At 44.3% G+C, this 26,542-nt stretch overlaps 1 protein-coding gene across 10 annotated transcripts in view; it reads left to right on the top strand.

Annotated features, from left to right (window-relative positions):
- The window catches only part of TRAK1 (trafficking kinesin protein 1), a 216,499-nt gene that overhangs the window by 94,447 nt on the left and 95,510 nt on the right, over positions 1-26,542 (top strand). For 9 of the 10 annotated variants that reach the window (XM_058443543.1, XM_032161965.2, XM_058443544.1 and 6 more), the window contains one exon: positions 19,026-19,220. Coding sequence is in view for 3 of the 10 variants with exons in the window: in XM_032161959.2 (XP_032017850.1) it covers positions 19,026-19,220 (195 nt within the window). In the remaining 7 variants the exon portion in view is untranslated. Of the gene's footprint in view, positions 1-17,383; positions 17,404-19,025; positions 19,221-26,542 lie in introns of those variants that run through there. The other variant, XM_032161966.2, reaches the window with a different exon arrangement.

Raw genomic sequence — 26,542 nt, 5'->3', positions numbered from 1 at the left:
TGAACATTCTTAAAGAAAAGAATTTTCAACCCAGAATTTCACATCCAGCCAAACTAAGCTTCATAAGTGAAGGAGAAATAAAATCCTTTACAGACAAACAAATGCTGAGAGATTTTGTCACCACCAGGCCTGCCTTACAAGAGCTCCTGAAGGAAGCACTAAACATGGAAAGGAACAACTGGTACCAGCCACTGCAAAAACATGCCAAATTGTAAAGACCGTTGATGCTAGGAGGAAACTGCATCAACTAACGAGCAAAATAACCAACTAACATCATAATGAAAGGATCAAATTCACACATAACAATATTAACCTTAAATGTAAATGGGCTAAATGCCCCAATTAAAAGACACAGACTGGCAAATTGGATCAAGAGTCAAGACTCATCAGTGTGCTATATTCAGGAGACCCATCTCACATGCAGAGACACACATAGGCTCAAAATAAAGGGATGGAGGAAGATCTACCAAGCAAATGGAAAACAAAAAAAAAAAGCAGGGGTTGCAATCCTTGTCTCTGATAAAACAGACTTTAAACCACCAAAGATGAAAAGAGAAAAAGAAGGCCATTACATAATGATAAAGGGATTGATTCAACAAGAAGAGTTTGAGACCAGCCTGGGCAACATAGTGAGACCTCTTCTTTATTTAAAATAAAAAATAAAAATATAATAATAACAAAATAGACACTATGTGCACTGGAGTCTTGTGTATAGTGACTCTATCACCTGAATAATTACTTTTTAAAATTATAATGTTGTATTTATTTATTTGTATTCTGCTTTGTAAGTTGTCCTTTGGAATTTTCCACATTTCGAATTTATGTTTGTGTTCATTGGAAAATTGGTTCAAGTAAATGTGGAATCATTTTACTGTCAGGGTTTATTTGTTTTCCTTAACTGCATATTGTCAGACTAATATTTTTTGGATGAGTTTGAAATCTTTTAATATCCAGATGATCTCATCTGGTGTTTTGAAAAAGTAACCATTGTTCATTTTTAAACAGAATTTCCTGTTCAGGAAATAATTTAGATTAACAATAAAACAGATGAATGCATTGAATGGTAGAGGCACAGTTGGCATTGTGAGTTCATGAGATTTTGTACTACTAATAAAATAAGTTTTCCTAATGTGGCACTTCACTTTTCCAGAATTTACCCCTTGATTGCTAACTAACTTCGCTTGTCCCTTAGTTAGAGCCACCTTTGAAGGGGAAGACAGGACAGGCAGTACAGGGGGAGGGATGTGGGCCTTGAACTCTGGCAGCTGCTCAGGCTACCTTGAAAGCCTTGGAGAGTCTAATCATAAAATTGGGTAAAAATGTTTTTGGACAACAGAAAGCAAGTCTAAGAAATCAGTTATTTGGGCCGGGCGCAGTGCCTCATGCCTGTAATCCCAGCACTTTGGGAGGCCAAGGCGGGTGGATCATGAGGTCAGGAGATTGAGATCATCCTGGCCAACATGATGAAACCCTCTCTCTACTAAAATACAAAAATTAGCCTGGCATGGTGGTGCGCACCTGTAGTCCCACACTTGGAAGGCTGAGGCAGGGGAATCGCTTGAACCCGGGAGGTGGAGGTTTTAGTGAGCCAAGATTGTGCTACTGCACTCCAGCCTGGCGACAGACCAAGACGTGTTTAAAAAAAAAAAAAAAAAGAAAGAAAAATTAATTATTTAAAAACAGGAAACTTCATCTGAACTCCCATATTAGAACAGTAAAACCCAAGAGGTTGGAGGGAGATGGGTGAGATTAAGTGCAAATAGATTATTCTATTTTTGCTGTGGATAATTAGGAAAATACAGGTTAACCTCTTAGCCTGTAACCTCTTGGCCTGTTAACCTGTTAGCCTGTACAGATAGTACCTTTAAAGGTAACTCTCTGTATCAGTAAGGATTAAGTTTGGCTGTAAGAACAGTGGCTTCACGTTATAGAATTTATTTTTCTCTGAAGTATAAGAAGTTCAGAGGGAGACTGCGCAGTACTGGTGCAGCCCTGCTGTCCCCAAGGTCCCATGCTCTTCCTGTCCTTCAGTTCTACCATACTAGATGTGGTTTCCATCCTTAAGGTCACATCACATCTAAGAAGGCTGCTGAAGCTCCAGCCATCATGTCTGAATTCCAGGATGTAGGGAAGGCAGCCTTTGAGAAAGGCTCACACACCACTGCTTTTATCTCATTGGCCAACACTTAGCCTTGTAGTCTCATTTTGCTGCAGGAGAGGCTAAGAAATGCAGTTTTTCCATGGGGTTCAGAGCTTTGATACTAAGAAGAGTATGGATAGCGGATGGCCACTAGTAGTGTCTACCATGTCTCCTTGACTATAATTAAAAATATGATGCAGGCTGGGGACAGTGGCTCAAGCCTGTAATCCCAGCACTTTGGAAGGCCAAGTGAAGTGGATCCCTTGAGCTAGGAGTTCAAGACCAGCCTGGGCAACATGAGGAAACCCCATCTTCACTAAAAATACAAAAAATTAGCCAAGTGTGGTGCTGCCTGCCTGTAGTCCTAGCTACTTGGGAAGCTGAGGTGGGAGAATCACCTGAGCCTAGGAAGTTGAGGCTGCAGTGAGCTGTGATCGTATCATTGCACCCCAGCGTGGGTGACAGGAGTGAGACCCTGCCTTTAAAAAAAGAAAAAGATTCAGACATTCAACATTAGCATTCACTAACCTAACCCACATCATGACCCTGACAAGAAAACAATGGTATTTGCATAGCACGATGGGTAAATGATGGAAGTAATTCTTAGCTGATGGTCACCCCGGACACTACCTGGCACCCTCCATTCCCAGCACTGCTTGTGGAAGCTCTGTTCTAAATCACTAGAAGAAAAAAGAATCTGGTGGCACATACTCTACAATGCAAAAGACAGCAAAGTGATGAAACCTCCAGAAGTTGAACCACCAAGAGGCATGACAATAGTAAGATGAGTCTTACCCAATTTGACCATAATGCTCCTGTTTGAAGACAAAGTCTCAGAATGGGTCAAAAAGTGAAACTTTATCTATGTGCTTTGCTTAAGAAATTCTCAAAGTATGCAAAAGACTGGAAGTTGGGCTAGGAGAAAATTTAGAGAAAGAGGAGTTATAAGGAGGCATTATTTAATCAGTGAGGTCAGGATCTTTGGGGCCAGAGGCAGGCGTGGGTGGTGGTTAGGATTTTGACGTCCCAGTTCAGGCTCTGTTAGAAAACCAGTTCACTATTTACAAGCTATGGGATGTGGGTCTAGATATTCAACTTCTCTGTGCTGTAGTGTATTCATTCTTCTGTCAAACGGGGATAAATGTTAGGACTGTTAGGAGGATTAAATGAGTTAATGGATGTAAATGCTTATAAGTGCTTATGGTAGCATTCCATAAGTGTTTACCATTATTATTGATGTGTTTGTTATCATTATAAGAAAGTGCAGCTGGATCCCTACATAACTCCATCAAACCCAATAAAATCCAGATGGTTCAAAAGGTGATTCAAAGATGTAATGTTGGCTGCTACCCTAGGCACACTGCCTGTGAATTAGCCCTGCTCAGCAAACAGCAGTTAAAATAGTAAGAAAGAAAAAATATAATGTTAAAAATTCAACCATAAAAGTGCTAGAGGAAAATATTACTGGATATTTTACTAATCTTGAGATGGGAAAGGCCATCCTAAGCATGGTATAAAGGCTAGAACTGTAAGGAAAATGACTGATCACTTTGAGTGTGCAAAATTAAACTTTACACAGGCATTCTTACTCTATATATTTGTTCCTGAAAACATTGTGTGTGTTCATGCACACGTATGTTTATTGCGACACTATTCACAATGGCAAAGACTTGGAACCAACCCAAATGCCCACCAATGATAGACTGGATTAAGAAAATGTGGCATATATACACCATGGAATACTACGCAGCCATAAAAAAGGATGAGTTCATGTCCTTTGTAGGGACGTGGATGAAGCTGGAAACCATCATTCTCAGCAAACTATCCCAAGGACAGAAAACCAAACACCGCATGTTCTCACTCATAGGTGGGAATTGAACAATGAGAACACTTGGACACAGGGTGGGGAACATCACACACCGGGGCCTGTCATGGGGTAAGGGGAGGGGGGAGGGATGGCATTAGGAGATATACCTAATGTAATGACGAGTTAATGGGTGCAGCACACCAACATGGCACATGTATACACATGTAGCAAACCTGCACATTGTGCACATGTACCCTAGAACTTAAAGTATATATATAAAAAAAAAAACCTTGTGTGTGTTGCAAAATTGGACACTAAAAATACCAGGAGTAATGCAACTCTGTAACCAGAACACTTATAAAATAACTGTCCATGTGGGGATAACTTGAATAGTCCAGACAGGCAGTTCCCGGCTGTGGCTGGAGCCACACAAACAATAGAGGGAAAGGCTGTGGGGTGTGTGTGTGTGTGTGTGTGTGTGTGTGTGTGTGTGTGTGTGTGTGTGTTTGGGGGTGGGGGTTGATGGATCTGGGCTTCTGGGGCTTCTGCTAAGGTGGGCACAGGAGAAAGTACAGCCCCCTGCAAGCTGAGAGCCATGCAGGGCTGGGGTGCTCCTCTCTGGGGATGGAGTTCTACACACAGCTTTTTAAGTTCCTATGAAGTAGTCCTGAAAGGGTTCCTCCTGCCTTTGCAGCATAAGAGCTGAAGGGCTTTTTCCCGTTGAGGGTTGTAAACGTTCACACTATTCTGACTTCCCTTGCCCAATTCAACTTCATGTGTTGAATTTGGTTGTCCTGGCTGAGCCCCTTGCCTTTTATAGGTGGGGTGTGAGCTTTGCCATTTGACAACCAAGCTTTTTGTGGCCCAGGAAGGAAGAGAGGAGTAGAAGACAGAAAAGCAAGTCTTGCCTTGTGCATTTTTATGACCAGGAGAAAGGCATCATTTTGGCAACAGCCCCAGGTCTCCCACAGGTGTTCAGTGAAGGTCCTGGCCGCTCTGCTCTGTGTTTGTGAGGGTCGATTTTCCCAGTGCAGGGCACTGCAGGGCTTGTGAAGAACCAGATTGGCTGCTCATTCCATTCTGCAGCATTTATTGAGTGTCTGCTCTGGCCCTGAGCAGACCCTGTCCTTGTCCTCTTGGAGCTGTGTAGTCCAATGACAGAGACTGCTGGTAATCAATCACTAAATTAGTGACTACAAATTGTGATGGGTGGAAAATGCCAGGTGCCAAGGGGGTAACTTAGCCCACCTATCTAGGGAGGTGGCCCTGAAGAAGTCACTCCATCTGGGATCAGAGGGCAAAGGGGTGGTTGGCAGGGAAGGGAAAATTGTTCCAGACGGAAGGCCCAGAAGGAGCTGTGAACCCAGAAAATCAGACAGTGAAAAAAGATTTGACCCAACTGACTCCATCTTGCTCTTAACCTCCAAGCTGTCCTTATTCATTCCTGGACACAGGTAGAACTAACTTTAGGAGGAACTGATAGTTTAGCTTTGAAACAAAGATGATACCAGTCCTTTCCCAAAACAAACCTCCTTATTGTCCGTGGACTAGACTGCCTAAAGCCACAGGATTAGAAGTTATGATAATTTTTTTTTTTTTTTTTTTGAGATGGAGTCTCACTCTGTTGCCCAGGCTGGAGCGTGGTGACACAATCTCGGCTTACTGCAAGCTCTGCCTCCTGGGTTCATGCCATTACCCTGTCTCAGCCTCCCGAATAGCTGGGACTACAGGCGCCCACTACCATGCCCGGCTAATTTTTTGTATGTTTAGTGGAGATGGGGTTTCACTGTGTTAGCCAGAATGGTCTCGATCTCCTGACCTCATGATCCTCCCACCTAGGCCTCCCAAAGTGCTGGGATAATAGGTGTGAGCCACTGCGCCCAGCCCTAGTTATGGTAATCTTACTAAATTCAAAATGCATCTATTTTGATTAAACTCATATTAATGTCTTATTTATTAAAAATTACACGAAGATCATTCTGTTTTGGGCTGGGTTTATAGTTCTGTAACCCCTATGCCAAATTTTGACACCTCATATAGTATTTTACAGGGATAAGTATGAAATTTGCCAACACTTTTGAAAGATGCTGTGGGCTGGCATCTTTTTTTTTTTTTTTCAAACCTAGAAAAGAGTTTTCATACTTCCTGAGCCTCTCCCCTTTTCAGGAGACTGGTTTTCAAAGCACTTTTCTGTACCAGGTGTGTGTCTTCTCTGGTCAAAAAGTAGCCCCTACTCCAGAGTGTACTAAGACTCCAAGGAGAGTTTGGGAAGAGGAATTCCATGAACCTAATGGTAATCTAATCCCTCTCCTCAGTTCTTACTTTTTTTTTTTTTTTTTTTTTGAGACGGAGTCTTACTCTGTTGCCCAGGCTGGAGTGCAATGGCACGATCTTGGCTCACTGCAACCTCTGCCTCCTGGGTTCAAGAGTTCGAGACCAGCCTGGCCAACATGGCAAAACCCCGTCTCTACTATAAATACAAAAATTAGCTGGGTCAGCTACTTGGGAGGCTGAGGCACAAGAATCATTTGAACCTGGGAGATGGAGGTTGCAGTGAGCCGAGATTGCACCACTGCACTCCAGCCTGGGCGACAGAGACTCCAAAAAAAAAAAAAAAAAAAAAAAAAAAAAATTAAAAAGGTCAAGAGCGGTGGCTCATGCCTGTAATCCCATCACTTTGGGAGGCAAAGGCGAGTAGATCACTTGAGCTCAGGAATTTGAGACCAGCCTGGACAACATGGCAAAACTGTGACTCTACTAAAAATACAAAAATTAGCCGGGCTTGTTCACACGTGCCTGTAATCCCAGCTACTTGGGAGGCTGAGGCACGAGAATCTCTTGAGCCTGGGAGATGGAGGTTGCAGTTAGCCAAGATCATGCCACTGCACTCTAGCCTGGGTGACAGAGTGAGACTGTCTCAAAAAAAAAAAAAAAAAAAATTTTTTTTTTTAAAGAGATGGGGTCTTGCCATCTCCTAGGCTGGAGTGTAGTGGTATGGTCCCAGCTCACTACATCCTCTAACTGCTGTGCTCAAGGGATCCTCTTGTCTCAGCCTCCCCAGTAGCTGGGGCTACAGGTGTGTGCCACCACACTTGGATTTTTAATTTTTTCTTTGTAGAGATGAGGTCTTGCCATCTTGCCCAGGCTGGTCTTAAACTCCTAGGCTCAAGTGATCCTCCTGCCTTGGCCTCCCAAAGTGCTGGTATTACAGGCGTGGGCCAGTGCACTCAGCCTAACAATGTCATTTTAAAAAGTATTATAGGCCAGGCTCTGTGGCTCATGCCTGTGATCCCAGCACTTTGGGAGGCTGAGGTGGGCGGATCAGTTAAGCCCAGTTCAAGGATGTAGTGAGCCATAATTGCATCACCTCACTTCAGCCTAGGTGACAGAATGAGACCCTATCTCTTCAAAACAAAACAAACATAATATTTGCCATTTAACCATTAAAAAAATTAATTTTATTAAAAGCATTGTTTTTCTTTTCTTTTCTTTTTTTTTGAGGCAGAGTTTCACTCTTGTTGCCCAGGCTGGAGTGCAATGGCATGATCTTGGCCTATGCCTCCTGGGTTCAAGTGATTCTCCTGCCTCAGCCTCCCAAGTAGCTGTAACTACAGGTGTGTGCCACCACACTCGGCTAATTTTTGTATTTTTTGGTAGAGACGGGGTTTCACTATGTTGGCTAGGCTGGTCTTGAACTCCTGACCTCAGGTGATCCACCGACCTCAGCCTCCCAAAGTGCTGGGATTACAGGCATGAGCGATTGCACCTGGTCAAAAGCACCGTTTTTCTTTTATAGAGACGGGATCTCACTATGTTGCCCAGGCTGGTCTCAAACTCCAGGGCTCAAGTGATCGTCCTGCCTCGGCCTCCCAAAGTGTTGGGAATACATACGTGAGCCACTGGGCTGGGCCCATTTAAACATTTTAAAGGGTATAGTTCAGTGGTGTTTAGTACATTCGAAATGTGCACCTATAACTGTTTAGTTCCAGAACATTTTCATCACCCCAAAAGGAAACCACCTCCCCATTAGCAGTCGCTCTACATTGTCCCCTTCCCTTAGCCTCTGCCAGCCACTAATCTGCTTTCTGTCTCTGTGGACTTACCTGTTCTGGACATTTCATACGAATGGAATCATTCAATATGTGGTCTTTTGAGGCCGGCTTCTTTCACTTAGCATAATATTTTCAAGGTTCACCATGTTGCGGCGATATCAGTACTTCATTGCTTACTATGGCTGAATAATACTCCAATGTATCTACACATTTTGTTTATCCATTCATCTGCTGATGGGTGTTAGGATTGTTTTTATCTATGCTACTAAGAACATGGGTGTATAAATATCTGTTTGAGTTCCCACCTTCACTTCTTTTGAGATATAAGCAGTGGCAGGAATTTGCTGAAGTGAAATTGCTGCAGCATATGGTAATTGTGTTTGACTTTTTGAGGAACCTGGTTATGCATGTTTTTAACTTTGTCACATGTACCATAAACATGCTTATGAATTTTACACTTTAGATTGTTTTTATTCCTTTCTTAGATTTAATCCTAGGTGTAATTACTGGTTTAAGGATAATGGACACGTTTTTGGTTCTCTAAACATACTGTCAAACTGTTTACTGCAAGTGTTATTCCAATTTACAGCAGCTCCATCTGTCTAAACACTAGTTCAGTTGTGAGCACTACATTCGTACGGCACTGGATATTTTCATGTAAAATAATCTTCCCTTGGTTATTTAATAATTATAGCATGTAACATACTTAATTTTTTTTTTTTTTTTTGAGACAGAGTCTCCCTCTGTTGCCCAGGCGGGAGTGCAATCGTGCGATCTCAGCTCACAGCAACCTCTGCCTCCTGGGTTCAAGTGATTTTCATACGTCAGCCTCCCAAGTAGCTGGGATTACTGGCGTGTGCCACCACGCCTGGCTAATTTTTGTATTTTTTGTAAAGATGGGGTTTTTCCATGTTGGCCAGGCTGGTCTTGAACTCCTAGCCTCAAGTGATCTGCCCACCTCTGCTTACCAAAGTGCTAGGATTACAGGTGTGAGCCACTGTGCCCAGCCAACATATGCTTTTAAGAGAAGTTATAAAGACTTTTGGAGATCGAAAGTATTTTATCTTTTTATTTCCTAGCAAAACAAATTCAAATCGACAGTAACAGTCTATTTTTTTGAGTATTTTCCTGGAGATTTAACTCTGGGCCGAACTTATACACGTTAACTTTTATGTTTAAAATAAATTTCTGTACAATTTTTGCATTGTGTTTTAATATTAGAATCAATCTAACACTAATAACCTGTACTGTAATTATCGCCTTTTTTTTTTTTTTTTTTTTGTGGCATTTTGGGGCCTCCATAACAGGATCCTTCCTCCCTTTCCTTTGCCCTGCCCTTCTTGTCCTTTCTTGTTGTGCAACAAACTGGCATGCCCAAGTAGAATGCACCACATTCAGTTGCCCTTTAGCCTCACATCGGACACCCTGTTTCCAAACACGGCTGAGTTGGCTGGATTGGCCGTCTCTGTGCGACTGCTTCTTTGGCGGTATGTGTCACCAGGGCTGGTGCATGTATGTGTGAGTAGATGGTAACTCGGTAGTTGGCACCAGGCTATGTGGAATTCAACTGTGTAATTTTGTGTCCGTTTTCTTAGAAAGTGTTTCTTTTGTTGGTAATTAAGGCCACGGCATTCTAGAGAACTCCGCAGTGTTGGTTTTCGTTCCTGTCTCTGAAGCATAGTTTGTCTTTCCTTTCCCATTCTATGAGGTTTCTCTGCTTGTCCTTCTCTCTTCTGGAGATCCCCTTTGCTGTTCACAGCAAGTGAGCTGTCCCTCAGTGGGGAGAGAGGCAGAAAAGGAAGACTTGGACCTACCCCTTGTCCCTTTGTGGCTGGGGTGTGAGCCAGGGTGGAGTCGGAGGTCTTGCTTCCATTTCTGCCACTGCTTAGCCTTGAGACTTCCCCCATGTCTCTGAACCTTGCAGGGCCTCAGTTTCCCCTTCTGTCTTTTAGATCTGGGTCTCCTCCTTTATGAAATGTGTTCCCAACCCTCATCCTGCAGTGCCTGCTGGCTTGTGAGAGTAAATGAAAGGCAGTAATAGATACAAGTGCTTTGCGTTGTTCAGCAAACATTGATTGAACACTTACTGGTTACTAGGCAGGGTTCTGGGTGCCGGGCAAACAACGGAAAGCGTATCAGCATCTGGAGGTGCTGTTGCTACATCCCGAGGCCCCTTGCATGGTGGGACCTGCCGCAGGCCAAGCACCCATCTCGAGTCTGCTGCTGGTTTGCTCTGTGACATTTGGCCACCTCCTCAGCTTGAACAGTGTCCTTTTCCATTCAAGGAGGAGGTTGCCCCAGTGGGTTTTAGCTCTAATGTCCTCTTTGTAATTTGTGGAATCACAACTTTTGTGGTATGGAAAGTAATTACTAAGACTGAATCTCTGAAGATGTTCAGCTAAAGCTCTAAACTGCATGGTCCCTTGATAGGAATTTTCTAGAAGGTTGTCTGTCAGATACCACTTACAAAGTATCACATACATCTCCAGCACCAGTGTGGCCTGTGTACGAGTCTTTATTCCTGCCTTTTAATCCTTATAATTTTAAGAAAATGGAATTGTTTCCAAGTCTGTACAGAATGGTTTCCAAGTGGCTGAGTAGGTGAGGAGTGTTGTCTTGTGAAGTCATTAAAACAGTGCTGTGGGTTTGCAGTCACTGCCATGGGTAATGTGTCATGAGAGAGGCTTATTGCCTCTAGCCAGAACGCCTCCCCAAGCATAGCCAGGGGTCATGCTCTGCACCCACCTCTCTGATGGCCAAGTGGAAAGTTGGTGGGTAAAGAAATGGAGTGGGAGAGGGACAGGGAGGAAAAAAATAAAAAAGATGGACCTCTATACGGTGGCCATTATTTGATGAGTGAATGTCCCTTTTCTTGTTCTTTGTCACCTTTAATGGGGTCTGTAGCATTCTCTGAAGTCCCAGAGTGCGGCGCCAGGATGGAAGTCCCAGTATGCAGACTGGAGGCATGCATGTTTAATCTGGCCCTCAGTATTCAACATGTAGAAATCAGGGACTCTCATAAAAATACAGATCCCTGGTCTCTTGGGTGGAGTTAGCATGTCGAGGACCCGGGGGCGTCACCGGGAAGTGCTGTGAGTGGCGGCTGCCCCCAGACACAGCCCTCAGAATGTGCAACTCTTGCTGTCACCACTCAGAGAAATTTAGGGTATGAAGAAAGCTTTTCTGCAGCCACGCACCTTTGCTCTACAGATGAAGAAACTGAGTCCCAGGCATATGAAGATGTGATTTGCCAGAGTGACAGGATGAAGTTGAGGGGGCAGAACCAAGGCTGGGAGTCCTTTCTCCAAACTCTTGAAACCGTGCTCCTGGCCGGCACCCAGGGCCTCTCGGCTTCTTCCAGCAGGTGGCAGTTGTGGTGCTGGTTGCTTGCCATTGCCTCTTTCTGGCATTCCTTTCCCCCCTCTCCTGTTCCTCTCTCCTCCATTGCTTTTGCTTGAGCTTTCTCTCACTAGGTTTTTCCTCTTTCTCTCTCCTGTCTTTTATTCTTCCCTCTACCCTTGCTGTTTTCTCAGATCTCCTGCCAACCGGGTGAGTGTCTAGGGCTACTTTCCTTCTAGACAGCTCTTCTGCACACTCTGCTCACCTTGCAGCTACTCAGGTCTCTGTTCTCCTGGGCTTAGAGCCCTCAAGCTCCCGCGTGCAGGCACGAGGCCCAGAAATCCTGTTAGAATGATCGCACTCCCTCTCTGGAGGTGGCCACCACTCAGAGCATTTAACTCCTCTGTGGAGGAGGAGGTCCCTTGATCCTAGATAGGCTGACTTCTTCTGAGAGGCCAGAGATCTGTATTTCTTCTTTTTTTTTTTTTTGAGACTGAGTCTAGCTCTGTCACCAGGCTGGAGTGCAGTGGCCCGATCTCGGCTCACTGCCCAACCTCTGCCTCCTGGGTTCAAGCGATTCTCCTGCCTTAGCCTCCTGAGTAGTTGGGATTACAGGCACGTGCTGCCACGCCCAGCTAATTTTTGTATTTTTAGTAGAGACAGGGTTTCACCATATTGGCCAGGATGGTCTCGATCTCCTGACCTTGTGATCCGCCCACCTTGGCCTCCCAAAGTGGTATATTTTTATTGTTTTTAGACGGAGTTTCACTCCGTCGCCCAGGCTGGAGTGCAGTGGTACAATCTTGGCTCACTGCAACCTCCGCCTCCCGGGTTCAAGCAGTTCTTCCTGCTTCAGCCTCCCAAGTAGCTGGGATTACAGGTGTCTACCATCATGATCAGCTAATTTTTTTATTTTTATTTTTAGTAGAAACGGAGTTTCACCATGTTGGCCAGGCTGGTTTTGAACTCCTGACCTCAAGTGATCTGCCCGCCTTGGCCTCCCAAAGTGCTGGGATTACAGGTGTGAGCCACTGCGCCCTGCTGAGATCTGTATTTTTACATGAGGTTCCCTGAGTGTTAAATGTTGGACGCTAATTTAGAGCTATTGCCTTTGCTGTAAAATGTAAGCATTGTCTCAGGCACCTGGCAGGTTTTGTGAAGCTGGCATGTCACCTGAGAATCAGTGGAAATCCCTAGACGGAGGAGCCTTCTCTTAGCCGCTCTCTGTAGGTGAGGATCTAGCCCCAGTCAGGTGGAGAATGGATATAGCTGCTTCTACAGCTCCACACCTTCCAGGTGCCAAGCAGGCCCCAGCACGCTTTCTTCACCCCCTGGTGGCCCTAACTGAAGCCCATATCTTGGGTAGGAGGGTCCATTCCAAATCTTATGCCTTGGAAAAAACCTAGGAAGGGTTATACCTCTGAAGAGGTAAAGAGTCCTTTTAGGTTATTTTACTTTCAAAGTGGTGCCATAAGAATGGTAGGTATTGGATTGACATCTGCTGAGCAATTGAGGGGACATTTACTATCCCATGGGACTTTCCTTTATGCTGGATAAAGACCTAGGGTGATATTGAGGTGGGTTTGAAAAGACTTTGACACTAGATGGCTCCACCTGCCTCATGCTGCAAGCTGGCCATGTGTCTGTTCTGGGTAGGCAGGGGATTCACAGACTAGACCTGCCACTGGCTGCTGCTGTCTCCTACCCTTGTTCCATCACTCATCTCACACTTACTGTTGCCTGGCAAAGTAGTAAGGGCTGGGCTGAAGGTAAGGTGGATAATTCAAAGCCTTTTCTCTTGTGGGGCTCACAATTAGTAGGGAAGAGCCACAGAGAATACACTTCTAACATCGTAGTGAAGTCATTTATGTACTGAGAACTGTGGAAGCCAGAGAAGAGAGGTTAAGGGAGGCTTTGCAATACGGAGTGACATTTGAATGATATTTTAAGATGGAGTTTGCTAGGCAATGAAGGGCATTCTAGGGAGCTAAAACAGCTGGTCTAAAAACTCAGATTTGTGAAAAAAATGTGTTTGGAAAATGGTGAGAAGTTGGTATGCCTTAAGTGAAGGGAAATTGGAGAAAATAGCAGAGGCTGGGCTTGGTAAGAAAGGCTGTTCAGGTGTTGAGCTAGCTGCTTTAACAGAGACCAAAGTAATTGGAACTGTGGCCTCAATAAGGTAGTTGTTTATTTCTTTTACTTTTAAAAGTCCAAGTGGAAGGAGGTCCAGGAGCTCTCTCTCCACCAGGGTGTTTCAGGCAGCTGAGGTAGCTCTGGTCATTTCCTGGGCATTGCCTTTACTAATTCAGCTGAGCATGGCTCCAGCACCAGGCCAACTCTGCAACTGGACCAACGGAAAGGGCATGACTTGGAAGTTCTCTTACGTAACCAGGCATGTGGATACACCTTACTGCAGGGAAAGCTGGGAAACACAGTTTTTAGCTGGTTGGCCGTGGGCCCAGCCACATCTTACGGGGGTTGCATGACCAAAAGGAAGAAGTGGCAATTGCATACTGGGAAACACTCAGTAGCCTCTCCCATAGAAATGTAGAGGCAGAATGATGAAACACTTTATAGGGAGCTGGGAGGTTTTTAAAGAAGAATAATAGTATGATTTAAAAAGCTCTTTGAGAGACTGAGATGGGAGGGTCATTTGAGGTCAGGAGTTCGAGACCAGCCTGGTCAGCACAGTGAGATTCCATCTCTATTTAAAACAAACAAACCAACAAAAAATAAATAAATAAAAAGCTCTGTTCCAGGAATGGCACCAGCCACAATTTGGCCAGCCACCATGGGGCATTACAGTAACTGGGCAAGGAGGGGATGCCAAGGGGTAGGCCTCCACCGATATGGTTGAGCCTGGCCTTTTGATGGTTTGACAGGCTGGGGGTCGGTGGGATTTTGGGCTGTTGTTATTGCATATCTACCTGAAGCCATGGACCTTTGGGCTTTGGGATTGGTCAGGAAATTGATGCCCTTCATTTGAGACTTATTTGAGAACACATTTTTATAGCTTGTTACTAATGTGAATTACAACTGTGGGGAAATGGTGACCACAGCGAGCATAAAGGGTTCGTTTCCTCCAGGGTGGGCCGGCAGTGTCCATTCACAGCAGGAACTTGAATAAGCTCCTGTCCTACACAGGCCCCTGACCCTCCGTGGTTCTGCAGACAAGTTAGTAAATTCTTGCCTCTGCTTCCTGTGCTTTGAAGGGGAAAATTATTCCAACACCTCCCTAATTTGTGAGTATGTTTCATTTTACATGCGTACCACATGTATGAAGTCTTCCACCTGTTTAGAACAAAAACTTTCTGATGATGACATCCTGGGAATTCCCCAGCATTTCAAGTGCACCCTCCTAGGAGCTGGGTAGCAGGTGTTGGAGGGAAGATCACAGCTTTTAGTGGAACAGCTGAGGCTGCTCCTGCCTGATCTGCTGCTTAGCTGAATCAACTTGACCAATAAGATGTCCCACAGCCCAGCTTACTGATCTGTAATAACAGGCAAATCTGTGTGCCAGGTTGCTGGGAGGGTGAGACAATGCTCTGGCTTGATGTTTGGCATGGTGAAAGCATTCCTGGGGAATTCTTTTTTTATTTTTTTGAGACAGAGTCTCGCTCCGTTGCCCAGGCTGGAGTGCAGTGGCACAGTCTCGGCTCACTGCAAGCTCCACCTCCCGGGTTCACACCATTCTCTTGCCTCAGCTTCCCTAGTAGCTGGGACTATAGGCGCCCACCACCACGCCCGGCTAATTTTTTGTATTTTTAGTAGAGATGGGGTTTCACCGTGTTAGCCAGGATGGTCTCGATCTCCTGACCTCATGATCCGCCCGCCTCGGCCTCCCAAAGTGCTGGGATTACAGGTGTGAGCCACCACGCCTGGCCTCCTGGGGAATTCTTGAAGACTCTTCTGTTACGTTTACCTGATGTCAGGCCTTGGATGTGTTCTCTCCTTGAGGCAACCATGGTGTCTCCTTCCATAGGGGCTCCGTGGGGCTTTTGGCCTTGTGGCCAAGGTCAAGGAGAGCTGCACGGGCCATCTCCATAATCCTATCCCATGTCCTAATTCTTTGGGCCTTTAAAGCATCTGAAAACTTGCTGCTAATATTTATAAGGCTGGTTACGTCACAGAAAAATCAAATATACAGAGTTTTTTTTTTGAACAGAGTCTCGCTCTGTCACCCAGGCTGGAGTGCAGTGGCGTGATCTTGGCTTACTGTAACCTCTGCCTCCTGGGTTCAAGTGATTCTCTTGCATCAGCCTCCTGAGTAGCTGGGATTACTGGCGTGCGCCGCTATGCCTGGCTAATTTTTGTATTTTTAGTGGAGACAGGGTTTCACCATGTTGGCCAGGCAGGTCTCGAATTCCTGACCTCAAGTGATCCACCAGCCTCAACCTCCCAAAGTGCTGGGATTACAGGTGTGAGCCACTGTGCCTGGGCCAGAGTTTTTTAAAAAGGCATTTTGTCATAGCCTTACCTTTTGATACTTTATCTCACTGGTCATATGCTTTAAGGAAAAAGATATCACATGGGCACAAGGACCCACACTGTAAATAGGTTGACCTTCAGCCCTGGAAACATGGAAAGACAGGTCAAGTCTCAACTTTTGAGCAACTGGAAGCATGCTCATAAGTGAAACATTCTTAGATTTCTTAGAAGGGACTTTTTTTTTTTCCTGGAGTTTGTTGCCTTCCCCACCACCAAACAGCATTGACACCAGATGATTTCAGCCTGTTGTGTGGGTGTGTCATGCGGGAATGTGTTGGTTCCCTGCCTGTTCTACTAGGGATAGGCTGGCACTGCCTTTTGTGGAGCTGCTATGGAGACAATTTGACCAGATCCATGTTTAGCCAAGAAATGCTTGACCTGTTTGACCCCATGTTCCCTCAGTTACATGGTGGCATTTTATGGCTATGAGGTCTTTCCCAGAGACGAACTTCATGGGAACTCACTCTTTACTTGATAGTGAGAAGAGGAAATATTTGCTTATTATGGGCCCATCTTGAGCCTTTGGATGGTGGTTTATTGCTAGTGGGAGATGGGAAGAAATATGAGAAATCTTCTGCCTTGAGGCTGGGCTATTGCTCTGCCTGGGGGAGGACATAACTTCTGTTTCCAGCAGAGCTTTGCAAAGTGACAGAGCAAGTCTGGCCTTGTATTTGGCTGGCTGAAATACCAAGTATGCTTGCTGTGACATTTCCCCCACGAGGCAGAGAGGTCCCAACAGTGAGATTTAGTCCCCCCTCCAGGACTAAAGCTCCAACTAAAATTCTGAATGTCCTCACTTTCTCATTTTTAACCCTTTCCTTGGCATTTTGGAAAACCATGCTGACTCCCTCAGTAGCAATGCTCTATGGCAAAGCTTTGCATATTGAATTGAGGGAGAGCAGTTAGTATGGAATGGTAGGACGCTGCAGGAGGGGTGGGTGCTGACAGGTGTTTTCAGTGGGCTCCTGCCCAAAGGGTGATGAGTCATAACTCTACATTCTCTTTTCTCATGAATCCATATTTTTTTCACCTGTTGAATGGCCTTCTTATTTGACACAAAGTCTCTGGCATTGCCCTTCTTCAGGCAGAGGTGTTCCATGTTCTACCTGAGTGTGTACAGGCCCCACAGTTACTGCCTTTCTGCCTTCCTGGCCTTGGCTCAAGCAGAGGGAAAAGAGAAGGGACTGGTCCTCCCTGCTGTTCCTGCTTTGGTTCTGCAGTGAATCCCTGCCCCTGGCCCTTCCTGCTCCCTGTGACAGTAGCCTCCCATGTGGAGCACCCCAGGATCTACTCCCACTGACTGCACCAGTCATTTCCTGTGTGCGTGCAGACATGCACGCATGTGCGAGTGAATGCTTCTGTGTAAGACTGGGCCTTTCTCCTTTAATTTTATCTTACCATGTTTAGGAATACCTCATACTTTTGGTTTGTCCTCAGCATGTCCTCTTTATTTTCCCTGCTGTTGTGTGGTTTTACTTATCACAAGTATTTTTCTTTTTTTTCTCTCCTCTGCCCCTTCTAACATCTTGGAGAGGGATGGAGACTGAAGAGTGAGTTTGGTCCTCCACTTGATCCAGGTTCTCATTTTTGTTTTCTACTTCAAAGCAAGAACATGGTACTATGACTTTGATAAGAATTGACCTCAGGCCCAGCAAGATTTCTCATGCCTGTAATCCCAGCACTTTGTGGGGCCAAGGCAGGAGGATTGCATGAGCCCAGGAGTTCGAGACCCACCTGGGCAACATAGGGAGACGTTGTCTCTACAAAAAATAAAATTAGCTGGGTTTGGTGGTGCACATCAGTGGTCCTGGCTACTCAGGAGGCCAAGGTGGGAGGAATGCGTGAGGCCAGGAGGTCAAGGCTGCAGTGAGTCAAGATTGTGCCACTGCATTCCAGCCTGGGCAACAGAGTGAGACACTGTCTTAAAAAAAAAAAAAAAAGAATCAACCTCAGTAATATTCTTATCTTTTGAATAATTTTTCTTTGTTGAAAACTCATTCCTAGAACAAAATACCAAGTTAACTCTCCTCTCCTGTCTAGTTGTGTGCACCACAGGCACTTGGTTTATTTATGGGTTGACAAAACCACTGCTGCTCCCATGGGCTGTTTCCCATCATAGGGAATGCCTTATGCAAATGGGCTGATATAGTGGATGATGCCAGAATTAGTTGATAGATAATTATCACTTACCCATTAGCACTTATTTAATTCAGTCTCTGTGTTCTGCTTTGATGAATAAGCACTAGGATAGAGAAGTAGGGTACATATCCTGGTTATGTTTGCCATGTTGTCATGTTTGCAATTTAAAGGCCTGCATTAATGTGCTTTGTGTGAATTGGTTCTCCATCACAGGCATTAGTATGCATGCCCTGAGCACAGCCTGGGCCAAGAGCTGTGGGGTACAGGTGGTGGATCAAGGGTAGCTGTGCATGGAAGTTTGCCCTCTCCCAACAAGATGAGTCAGATACTGAAATACCCACAAGACACTTCATAAGTGTACTAACTGAGGTTCTGACAAAATGGCACGTCAGTATAGAAAGGGTAAGAGAGATTAATTCTGTGTGGTGTGCTCAAAACACCAAGCTGTTCTTTAAAGGATGGGCACCTATTGGTGTAATTGCTGGATGCCCCATAAGGATATAAGTGTTTCAAGGGCAAGACCGTGACTCTGGTGTTCATCACTGTGTCTCCTGTGCCCCTGGTACTCAGGATTCAAATGGATGGATGGATGGAAGGAAGGAAGTGTGGATGAATGAACAGATGAATGAATAAATTAAATGAAGGCAAAATTCTAGATGGGAGGATAGCTTCAGTGGTAAAACAGTGACATGAAGAAGTTAGGCATATTGGTGAAATTAATACTGGTTTGGCTGACGCTTGAAGGAGAATGACCAGAGAAAGGGTTGGAGGAAAGACTTAACTCAGATGATAAAAGCTCAAAATTTTTGGCTTTTCTTCCTAAATAGTGGACACTAAACAGCAGGAAACTTTTGGGTAGGTCTTGGCCATAAGCGTGCACAATTCAAAGTTTTGAGAATAGAATTTAAATTGGAAAAAGACTCCTGATATAGCCTTGTCTAGCTTCTTCATGCTGTAGATAAATAACTGAAGATATCTGCCGCAGGCTACAAGTTTAGTTAACTAACAGCAAGACCATAGCCATTTCTGGGCTCTCATTTCTTGGTTGTCTTGTCTTTAGATGTGTGCAACAGCACCGATCTTCCGGAAGTCGAGATCATTAGCCTGCTGGAGGAGCAGCTGCCCCATTATAAGTTAAGAGCCGACACCATCTACGGTTATGACCACGACGACTGGCTCCATACACCTCTCATTTCTCCAGATGCCAACATTGACCTCACAACCGAGCAAATTGAAGAGACGCTAAAATACTTCCGTAAGTAGTTGTCCATGTGTGTTGTGATGGCAGTATCATGACCAGGTCTTCTTAGCCATGGCCCCAAATAAGATCTTGTACTGGCTACCCTGTGCTGTGGCTTGCCACCTCTGGAAAGGTGGTCAAAGAAATGCGACTGTAGGGGTTAACTGCACAAAAGGTCCCAATTTTAAATGTTCTGAATAGAAATTTTAGAGGAGTGAGGAGCAAGTAAGATTTTCATTTGAACCAACTTTTTATGTATTTATTTTTTTGAGATGGAGTCTGGCTCTCTTGCCCAGGTTGGAATGCAATGGTGCGATCTCAGCTCACTGCAACCTCTGCCTTCTGGATTCAAACAATTCTCCTGCCTCAGCCTCCCGAGTAGCTGGGGCTACAGGCGTGCACCACCATGCCCGGCTAATTTTTGTATTTTTAGTAGAGACGGGTTTCACCATGTCGGCCAGGCTGACCAACCTGACCACTCCTGACCTTAAGCCACCCACCTTGGCCTCCCGAAGTGCTGGGATTATAGGTGGGAGCCAAATTTTTGTTTTGACTGTACAGAAGAATTTGAAAATGTTCCTATTTCTGTTTCTTACCAAAAATACAAATCCTTAGAAATTCACTGGGAAGGAGTTTGTCTAAATTTAAAACCAAAGATATTGGGAATATCCAGGCTTCTCATTTATGTGACATAGCAAAATATGTGTACCAAGGCTTGTGTACCAAGGCTCTTGTGTGAAAGCTCACTAAGCTGGATATTTGGAGAGTCCAAATATCGCTGCAGCAGCAAACCAGTCATGCTGATGGGCTGCAGAGCTGATACCTGGTAGGGTGAGCAGTAAACTAGGTGAGTGTTTTCAGTGTGGTCATGATGGCCAGGGTATGAAGCTTGATATTGCAGACTTGAAAAAAAAGGATAATTTAAAAAATGAATGCTTTATGATTCTGATATTTATTCAAAATGTGCCTTTTTAGAAGTAATTTCACTCTTTAAAAACTTATGGCAGCCAATAATTTACATATCTATGTATCACTGTGTCACTTAAAAAAAAGTATAGCAATCCTCCTACCTGCAGATAACTTGGTTCAAGTTATGTCACATCTTTAAAGATTTCTTGTAATTATTTTTACTAATACAGGCTGATCTCTCCAATTTTCTTGAATTTGTGAGGTTATTTGTAATAAACAAATTAGTACTACAAGTTTCTCCTTTAGGGGGTATCTAGGGATGTTTTCAAGTTCTCTTTATTAGATATTAATAAGAAAAAAGTTTTGCTTACATTGACCCATAAACTCTACAGAGTCTTTGTGAATACTGCAGATAATCAGTTTCAATATGGATAATAATAGAATAATCTACACCAGGGTAGATATGAAGCATGTTAGACTTGTACTCATATTGAAGTTGAAGCTTTAGAATTTCTAGTGTGTCTTGTAGCATATAGGAGGCTCTTAGCAAGTCATTTTGTTGATTCACGACGTCTGTACCACCAAGGAGATGTGTGGTATTGTATGGAAAACTGAGTCTACAGTAACCTCCTTGGTAGATTTTGTATTTGCTTTTTTCAGACTGTAGACGTCTGCAAAAAAATTCACAAGAGAATAGTAGAGTTTGTAACAGAATTATTTTCTGGGAAATCTCTCTGTGTTACTTACCTTTCCTTAGGAGACCCTCTTGTGATTCTGCAGTAGCTATCATGGCCACTTCTCTCACAGGAGGCTCCTGGGTCCCACTCACACACTTTTTTTTTTTTTTCAGACAAGGTTTTGCTGTGTTGCCCAGGCTGGGGTGCAGTGGTGCACATATGGCTTACTGCAGCTTTGACTTCCTGGTCTCAAGCAACCCTCCCACCTCAGCTTCCTGAGTAGCTAGGACTACATGTATGTACCACGTACCACCACGTCCAGCTAATTTTTAACTTTTTTTGGAGAGATGGAGTCTCCCTATGTTGCCCAGGCTGGTGTCAAACTCCAGGCCTCAAACAATCCTCCTGCTTCAGCCTTCCAAAGTGCTAGGAAATCAGGTGTGAGCCACTGCACTTGGCACCATTCACACTTTGATTAATCACTGACATTTACAGTGTAATTGGAAGACCATCCATGGGCAACACCACACAATTTTCAGAGAACATTGACGCAAATTGCCTCATTTCATTCCTGTAAAATGCCTACAGTTGGGTAGGGCTGGTTTTATTATAGGTGAAATGGATTACTCGATTACACTGAGCCACAGTTTCTAAAATCTGTTTAACAGTAGACTTGAGGCCAGGCGTGGCGGCTCACACCTATAATCCCAGCTCTTTGGGAGGCTGAGGCGGGCGAATCACCTGAGGTGGGGAGTTTGAGACCAGCCTGACCAACATGGAGAAACCTCATCTCTACTAAAAATACAAAAATTAGCCAGGCATGGTGGCAGATGCCTGTAATCCCAGCTACTTGGGAAGCTGAGGCAGGAGAATCACTTGAACCTGGGAGGTGGAGGTTGTGGTGAGCCGAGATCGTGCCATTGTACTCCAGCCTGGGCAACAAGAATGAAATTCCATCTCAAAACACACAAACAGTAGACTTGAACAGAGAGAGAGTGTCTTTTTTGTTTTTTTGCTTTGTTTTTAGTTATACAGTTAAGAAAAAAGAAGAAATCCTGTTAGTAGATAATACAACTTATGATAAAACTGAAAGAACCAAAATAAACATTGAGCAGAGATTCTGTAAGTTCTTAGAGCATGCTTGCCTCCAAGCCTTAACTTAATTCTGTATCTTCTTCTGTGGTTCCTGTAGTTAGAGCAACATAGCTATTTCCTAAATATCTGTTAATTGAACGATCAGGTGTTAACTCTTAAACACAGGACTCTGGAGAGCGGAGCTCTCTCACTAAGGTCCTGCGACCCCTAAAGGGTCTGTAGAGAGAATTTAGGGGTTCCATGCACTTATAAAGGGGCAAAAAAATGACACTTTTATTTTTATTAACTTCTAACGGAAATGCAGCATTTCCTTTAATTGTGAACATAGACACACATAGGCACAGTGGTATTAGCAGAATCTGTAATATTGTCACCAGTAGAAATCACAGATATTTTCATGTCATGCTTCAGTGGAAGCAGATACTTTGAATTACTGCCTTTGTTCATCACTGCCATGAAGTTGCATTTGTTGTTAAATGTGCTGATAGATCTTTTATTTCATGTTACAGTTGGGTAGAGCTGTTTTTATTATAGGTGAAATGGACGTGTGGAAGGCTCAGTGTTGTGGCATACAGTGTTATGGAATCTGTCTTATTTTGTTTTATTTATTTAGATCTTTTATTTCTTTAATAAAGAAGCACTTATCAGATATCACAGACTTTTTTGTCGTTGTTCATATCCCAGAGTTTTTCAAGTTTTAGATGCAATTGTTTTCCTTTTCAGTCCTTTGTATTTTATGTCTTCAAAGCTTTCTTCTGAGGGAAGGGTCTGTGAGCCTTGCTAAACTGGCAGAGCGGTCACCAGAAGGCACAGGTTCAGAGTCCTGCTGTGTGCATGGTATCCTTTTTGGGCTTCGTGTGTTTATTTACACGTGTGTAACCCTGGAGATGCTGTGACTCACTAGTGTGTTGAATCAGTTTTGAGGCATGTGAGAAGACAAGGAAGCCTGCATCGATTAGGGCAGAGGTTCTCGATTGTGGGTGGGCATGGGGATAAGGAGCTCTGGTGAGAAATCCTACAGAAGAGGGCCAGCTACACAATACTACGCAGATCAGAGCAGACACAGCCCCTTCCTGCACATCCTCCCCCTGAGTGGAGAAACGCGGCTTTACCTTTTAAATTTGGCCTCACTTGGCTTCTGAAGAAGAGGTGAGAAAGCTTTGGGCATCCACCTTTGCCAGGTGGTAGAATGCCGTTTTCAGAGAAGTTTTAGTGCTTCTCCCAGTCAGGTGGACTTACAACTCCTGAGTCTGAGAAACACAGAAAATTAAAATGACCCACAAAACAAATATACTCACAACGATGGGACATTTGGGAGAAAGCATAGTCAACATACGGTACTTGCAGTGTGCTGGATAATCCTCAGAGTGGCCTGAATTTAATACTCTTGCTTTCTGCACACGAAGATGGCGAGGCTCAGGGAAATTAGGGAAAAGTTACATACCTAGCAAGGTGAGTCAGACCTAGTTTGTCTGGTTTGACTCCATCTCTTACCCAGTATCTCAGATTAGCTACAAAGGGGACAAGAAAACTTCTTGTTTAAGAATGAAACTCATCTGGTGAAATACAAAAAAACCCAAAAACCCCATCAAAACCTTAGTTTCAAAATCTGTCAGTAGCTTATTTATTTATAAAATATATGTCTAACATATTCAAAATTCATTTTTTTTCATGGCTCAGGGCATTGTCCCAAGTGACACTTAGCTTGATACAGCTTAATTTGAAGATGAAGTTTCTTTCTTCCTTGTGATTTTCACCTCCATCCTGTGGCTTGTAGGTCACACTTCTCTAATCCCTGGTGGAAATGACAGTGTGTGCTATAGACTTTTGTAGTCACATAACATGCAGCAGACACCGGACATGAAAGCTGCTGCATTGGTCTTTAGGTGGCTATGAAACTCTTCTTGGTCCCTTCTTCCAGGGGCTGTTCCATGTAACTTTTTGGTTAAGGAGCATTGATTGAAGAAAAAAAAAAATCCATATCTCACCTGTGTATGATCTGCTGCCCAGCCTCCCTGAGTTTACCTGGAGCAGCCTTTTTCCTAAGAAGAGAAGGTTATAAAGCAAGTAAGAGTTTCAAAATATTGTTCCATCGTTTGCTTTTACTGTAAAGTAATATTAAGGAATTAGCCAACAGTATTTACTGAGTGACTGGTATTCACCTCTAATCCTTTGAGAACTTGTTTGCATTTCAGCTCAGGTTTTCTGACTAAGGAGATAAAAACATCTCCTGGACTATTTATTTTTTTCCATGTCCTAACCCAAGGACTTTGCACTGGGTTGGACCAATGCAGGCAGCTCTTGAGGCCTTTGGTGCCATCCTACCCTGAGTTGCTTACCTTGCTTATGTGGGAGGAGGGAGGGGGGTCTGGGAACCTGCATATTAAACCAGCTCCCCTTGCCATTTTAACTTTTAAAAATTGAACTTAAAAGTAAACAACAACAACAAAGACCTTTAATCTAGTCCAACCATCATTGTTCACATGGGGCCCCTGAGGTGTGGGGTGCATTGACTTGCTGAGCCTTGCACAGCCAGGGTATGTGGGGCCAGGAATTGTGTGCAGGTCTCCCCACTACTCTAGAGTTGTGTCCATAAAGTAGAACCTACAATAATATTATTATACCCCATTTTCACCTTTGCTCATTCACTTGTGTCCACACGGTCACAGGCATAGCAAGCGTTTATACAGTTGGTTTTATGGGGCAACAAACCTCATGTGTTTTACTCATACAGGGCTCATCCCAGGAGAGTAGGAATTTGCTCAAGATAAGGCATGAGGACCCAGAGTATCTGGCATGGGGTTTAACTGGAATCCCTCTATCTCCACCACTGTACCTGGAGGCTCCTGTCTCCCTTCATCCTGATTGACCCTTGAGCAGGGCCGACACAGTGGTCGCTCCCTTCTGGGCACTCTCCTGGCTTGGCTTCCAGTGCCTCACTTGCTCCCAGAGTTCCCTTTTGTCTCTCTGGGTAGTCTTTCCAGCCTCTTTCACCAGTTCTTTCTTTTTCCTCTTCCTCTGAGCTTCCAAATCAGTGGCTGTCAACCCTGATGCACTTAGAGCTTTAAAAAATATAGTCTGCCAGATGCTGTGGCTCATGCCTATAATCCCAGCACTTTGGGAGGCTGAGGTGGGTGGATCACCTGAGATCAGGAGTTTGAGACCAGCCTGGCTAACATGGCGAAACTCCGTCTCTACTAAAAATACAAAAATTAGCCAGGCATGGTGGCATGCACCTGTAATCCCAGCTACTTGGGAGGCTGAGACAGGAGAATCTCTTGAACCCGGGAGACAGAGGTTGCAGTGATCTGAGATTGTGCCACTGCACTCCGGCCTGGGTGACAGAGTGAGACTCCATCTCTCAAAAATAAATAAATTAAACAAACAAACAAATAAAAAATAAAAAAAAATACAGTCCTAGGCCAGGCGTGGTGGCTCACGCCTGTAATCCCATCACTTTAGGAGGCCAAAGCAGGCAGATCATATGAGCCCAGAAGTTCGAGACCAGCCTGGGCAACATGATGAAACCCTATCTCTACAAAAAATTTAAAAAAAAAAAAATAGCTGGGTGTGATGGTATGCACCTTGTAGTCCCAGCTACTCAGGAGGCTGAGGTGGTAGGATTGCTTGAGCCTAGGAGGTGGACGTTGCAGTGAGCCAAGATCGTGCCACTGCACTCCAGCCTGGGCAACAGAGCGAGACTCTGCCTCAAAAAAAGAAAAAGGAAAAAACCAGCCCTGGAACCAATCCCCTGCAGATACCAAAATCCATGGATGCTCAAGTCCCTGATATGAAATGGCATAGTATTTGCATTTAACCTGTACACATCTTTCCATATACTTTAAGTCTAGATTACTTGTATTACTTGTAAATGCTATGTTTTTTGTTTTTTTTTGTTTGGTGTATTTTTTTTTTTTTTTAGTCTTCTCCTGTCACCCAGGATGGAGTGCCTTGGTGCCATCTTGGCTCACTGCATTCTCAACCTCCCAGACTCAAGCCATCCTCCCACCTCAGCCCCCCAGTAGTTGGGACTACAGGCACACGCCACCATGCCTCGCCAACTTTCATATTTTTTTGTAGAGACAGGATTTTCACCATGTTGCCCAGGCTGGTCTCAAACTCCTTGGCTCAAGCATTCCTCCCACCTCAGCCTCACAAAGTGCTAGGATTATAGGAGTGAGCCACCATGTCCAGCCTAAAATTTTGTATTGTTATTTTATATTGTTTTTTCCCCCTGAATATTTTCGATCCATGGTGGATACAGAGGGCTGACTATATATCCTCCCCAGGCCCCACCGTCAGGCATAGTCATTCTAATTGATCCTCAGGTGACTGTGATGTACTGCTCTAAATGTTGGCGTGCCCAGCCTGCTTCTGTCTGTATCCTCTCTCCCAAGGCTGTAATACCAGCCACATGTTGGTGACTGCCAAATGTATGCCCACCCTGACCTTCCCTTCCTCCCTCAGCCTCATGTACCCACATACTGAGATTATTAACTCATCCATTGTGGAAAGTGGATTGTTCCCCCCTCCACACACATTTGTCTTAATAAATACAACGTGGTTTACCCCATTTCTGTATCCTCCTGGCCATCCACCAGCCCTGTTAATTCTTCCTCTAGATATATCCCAGACCTGTTCTCCAACTTGGCTGTT

Source organism: Hylobates moloch, unplaced genomic scaffold (genome assembly GCF_009828535.3).
Source record: "Hylobates moloch isolate HMO894 unplaced genomic scaffold, HMol_V3 SCAFFOLD_8, whole genome shotgun sequence".
Lineage (NCBI taxonomy): Eukaryota > Metazoa > Chordata > Mammalia > Primates > Hylobatidae > Hylobates > Hylobates moloch.
The sequence above is the reverse complement of the archived record's forward strand: the minus strand, read 5'-3'. Positions and strand labels throughout refer to the sequence as shown.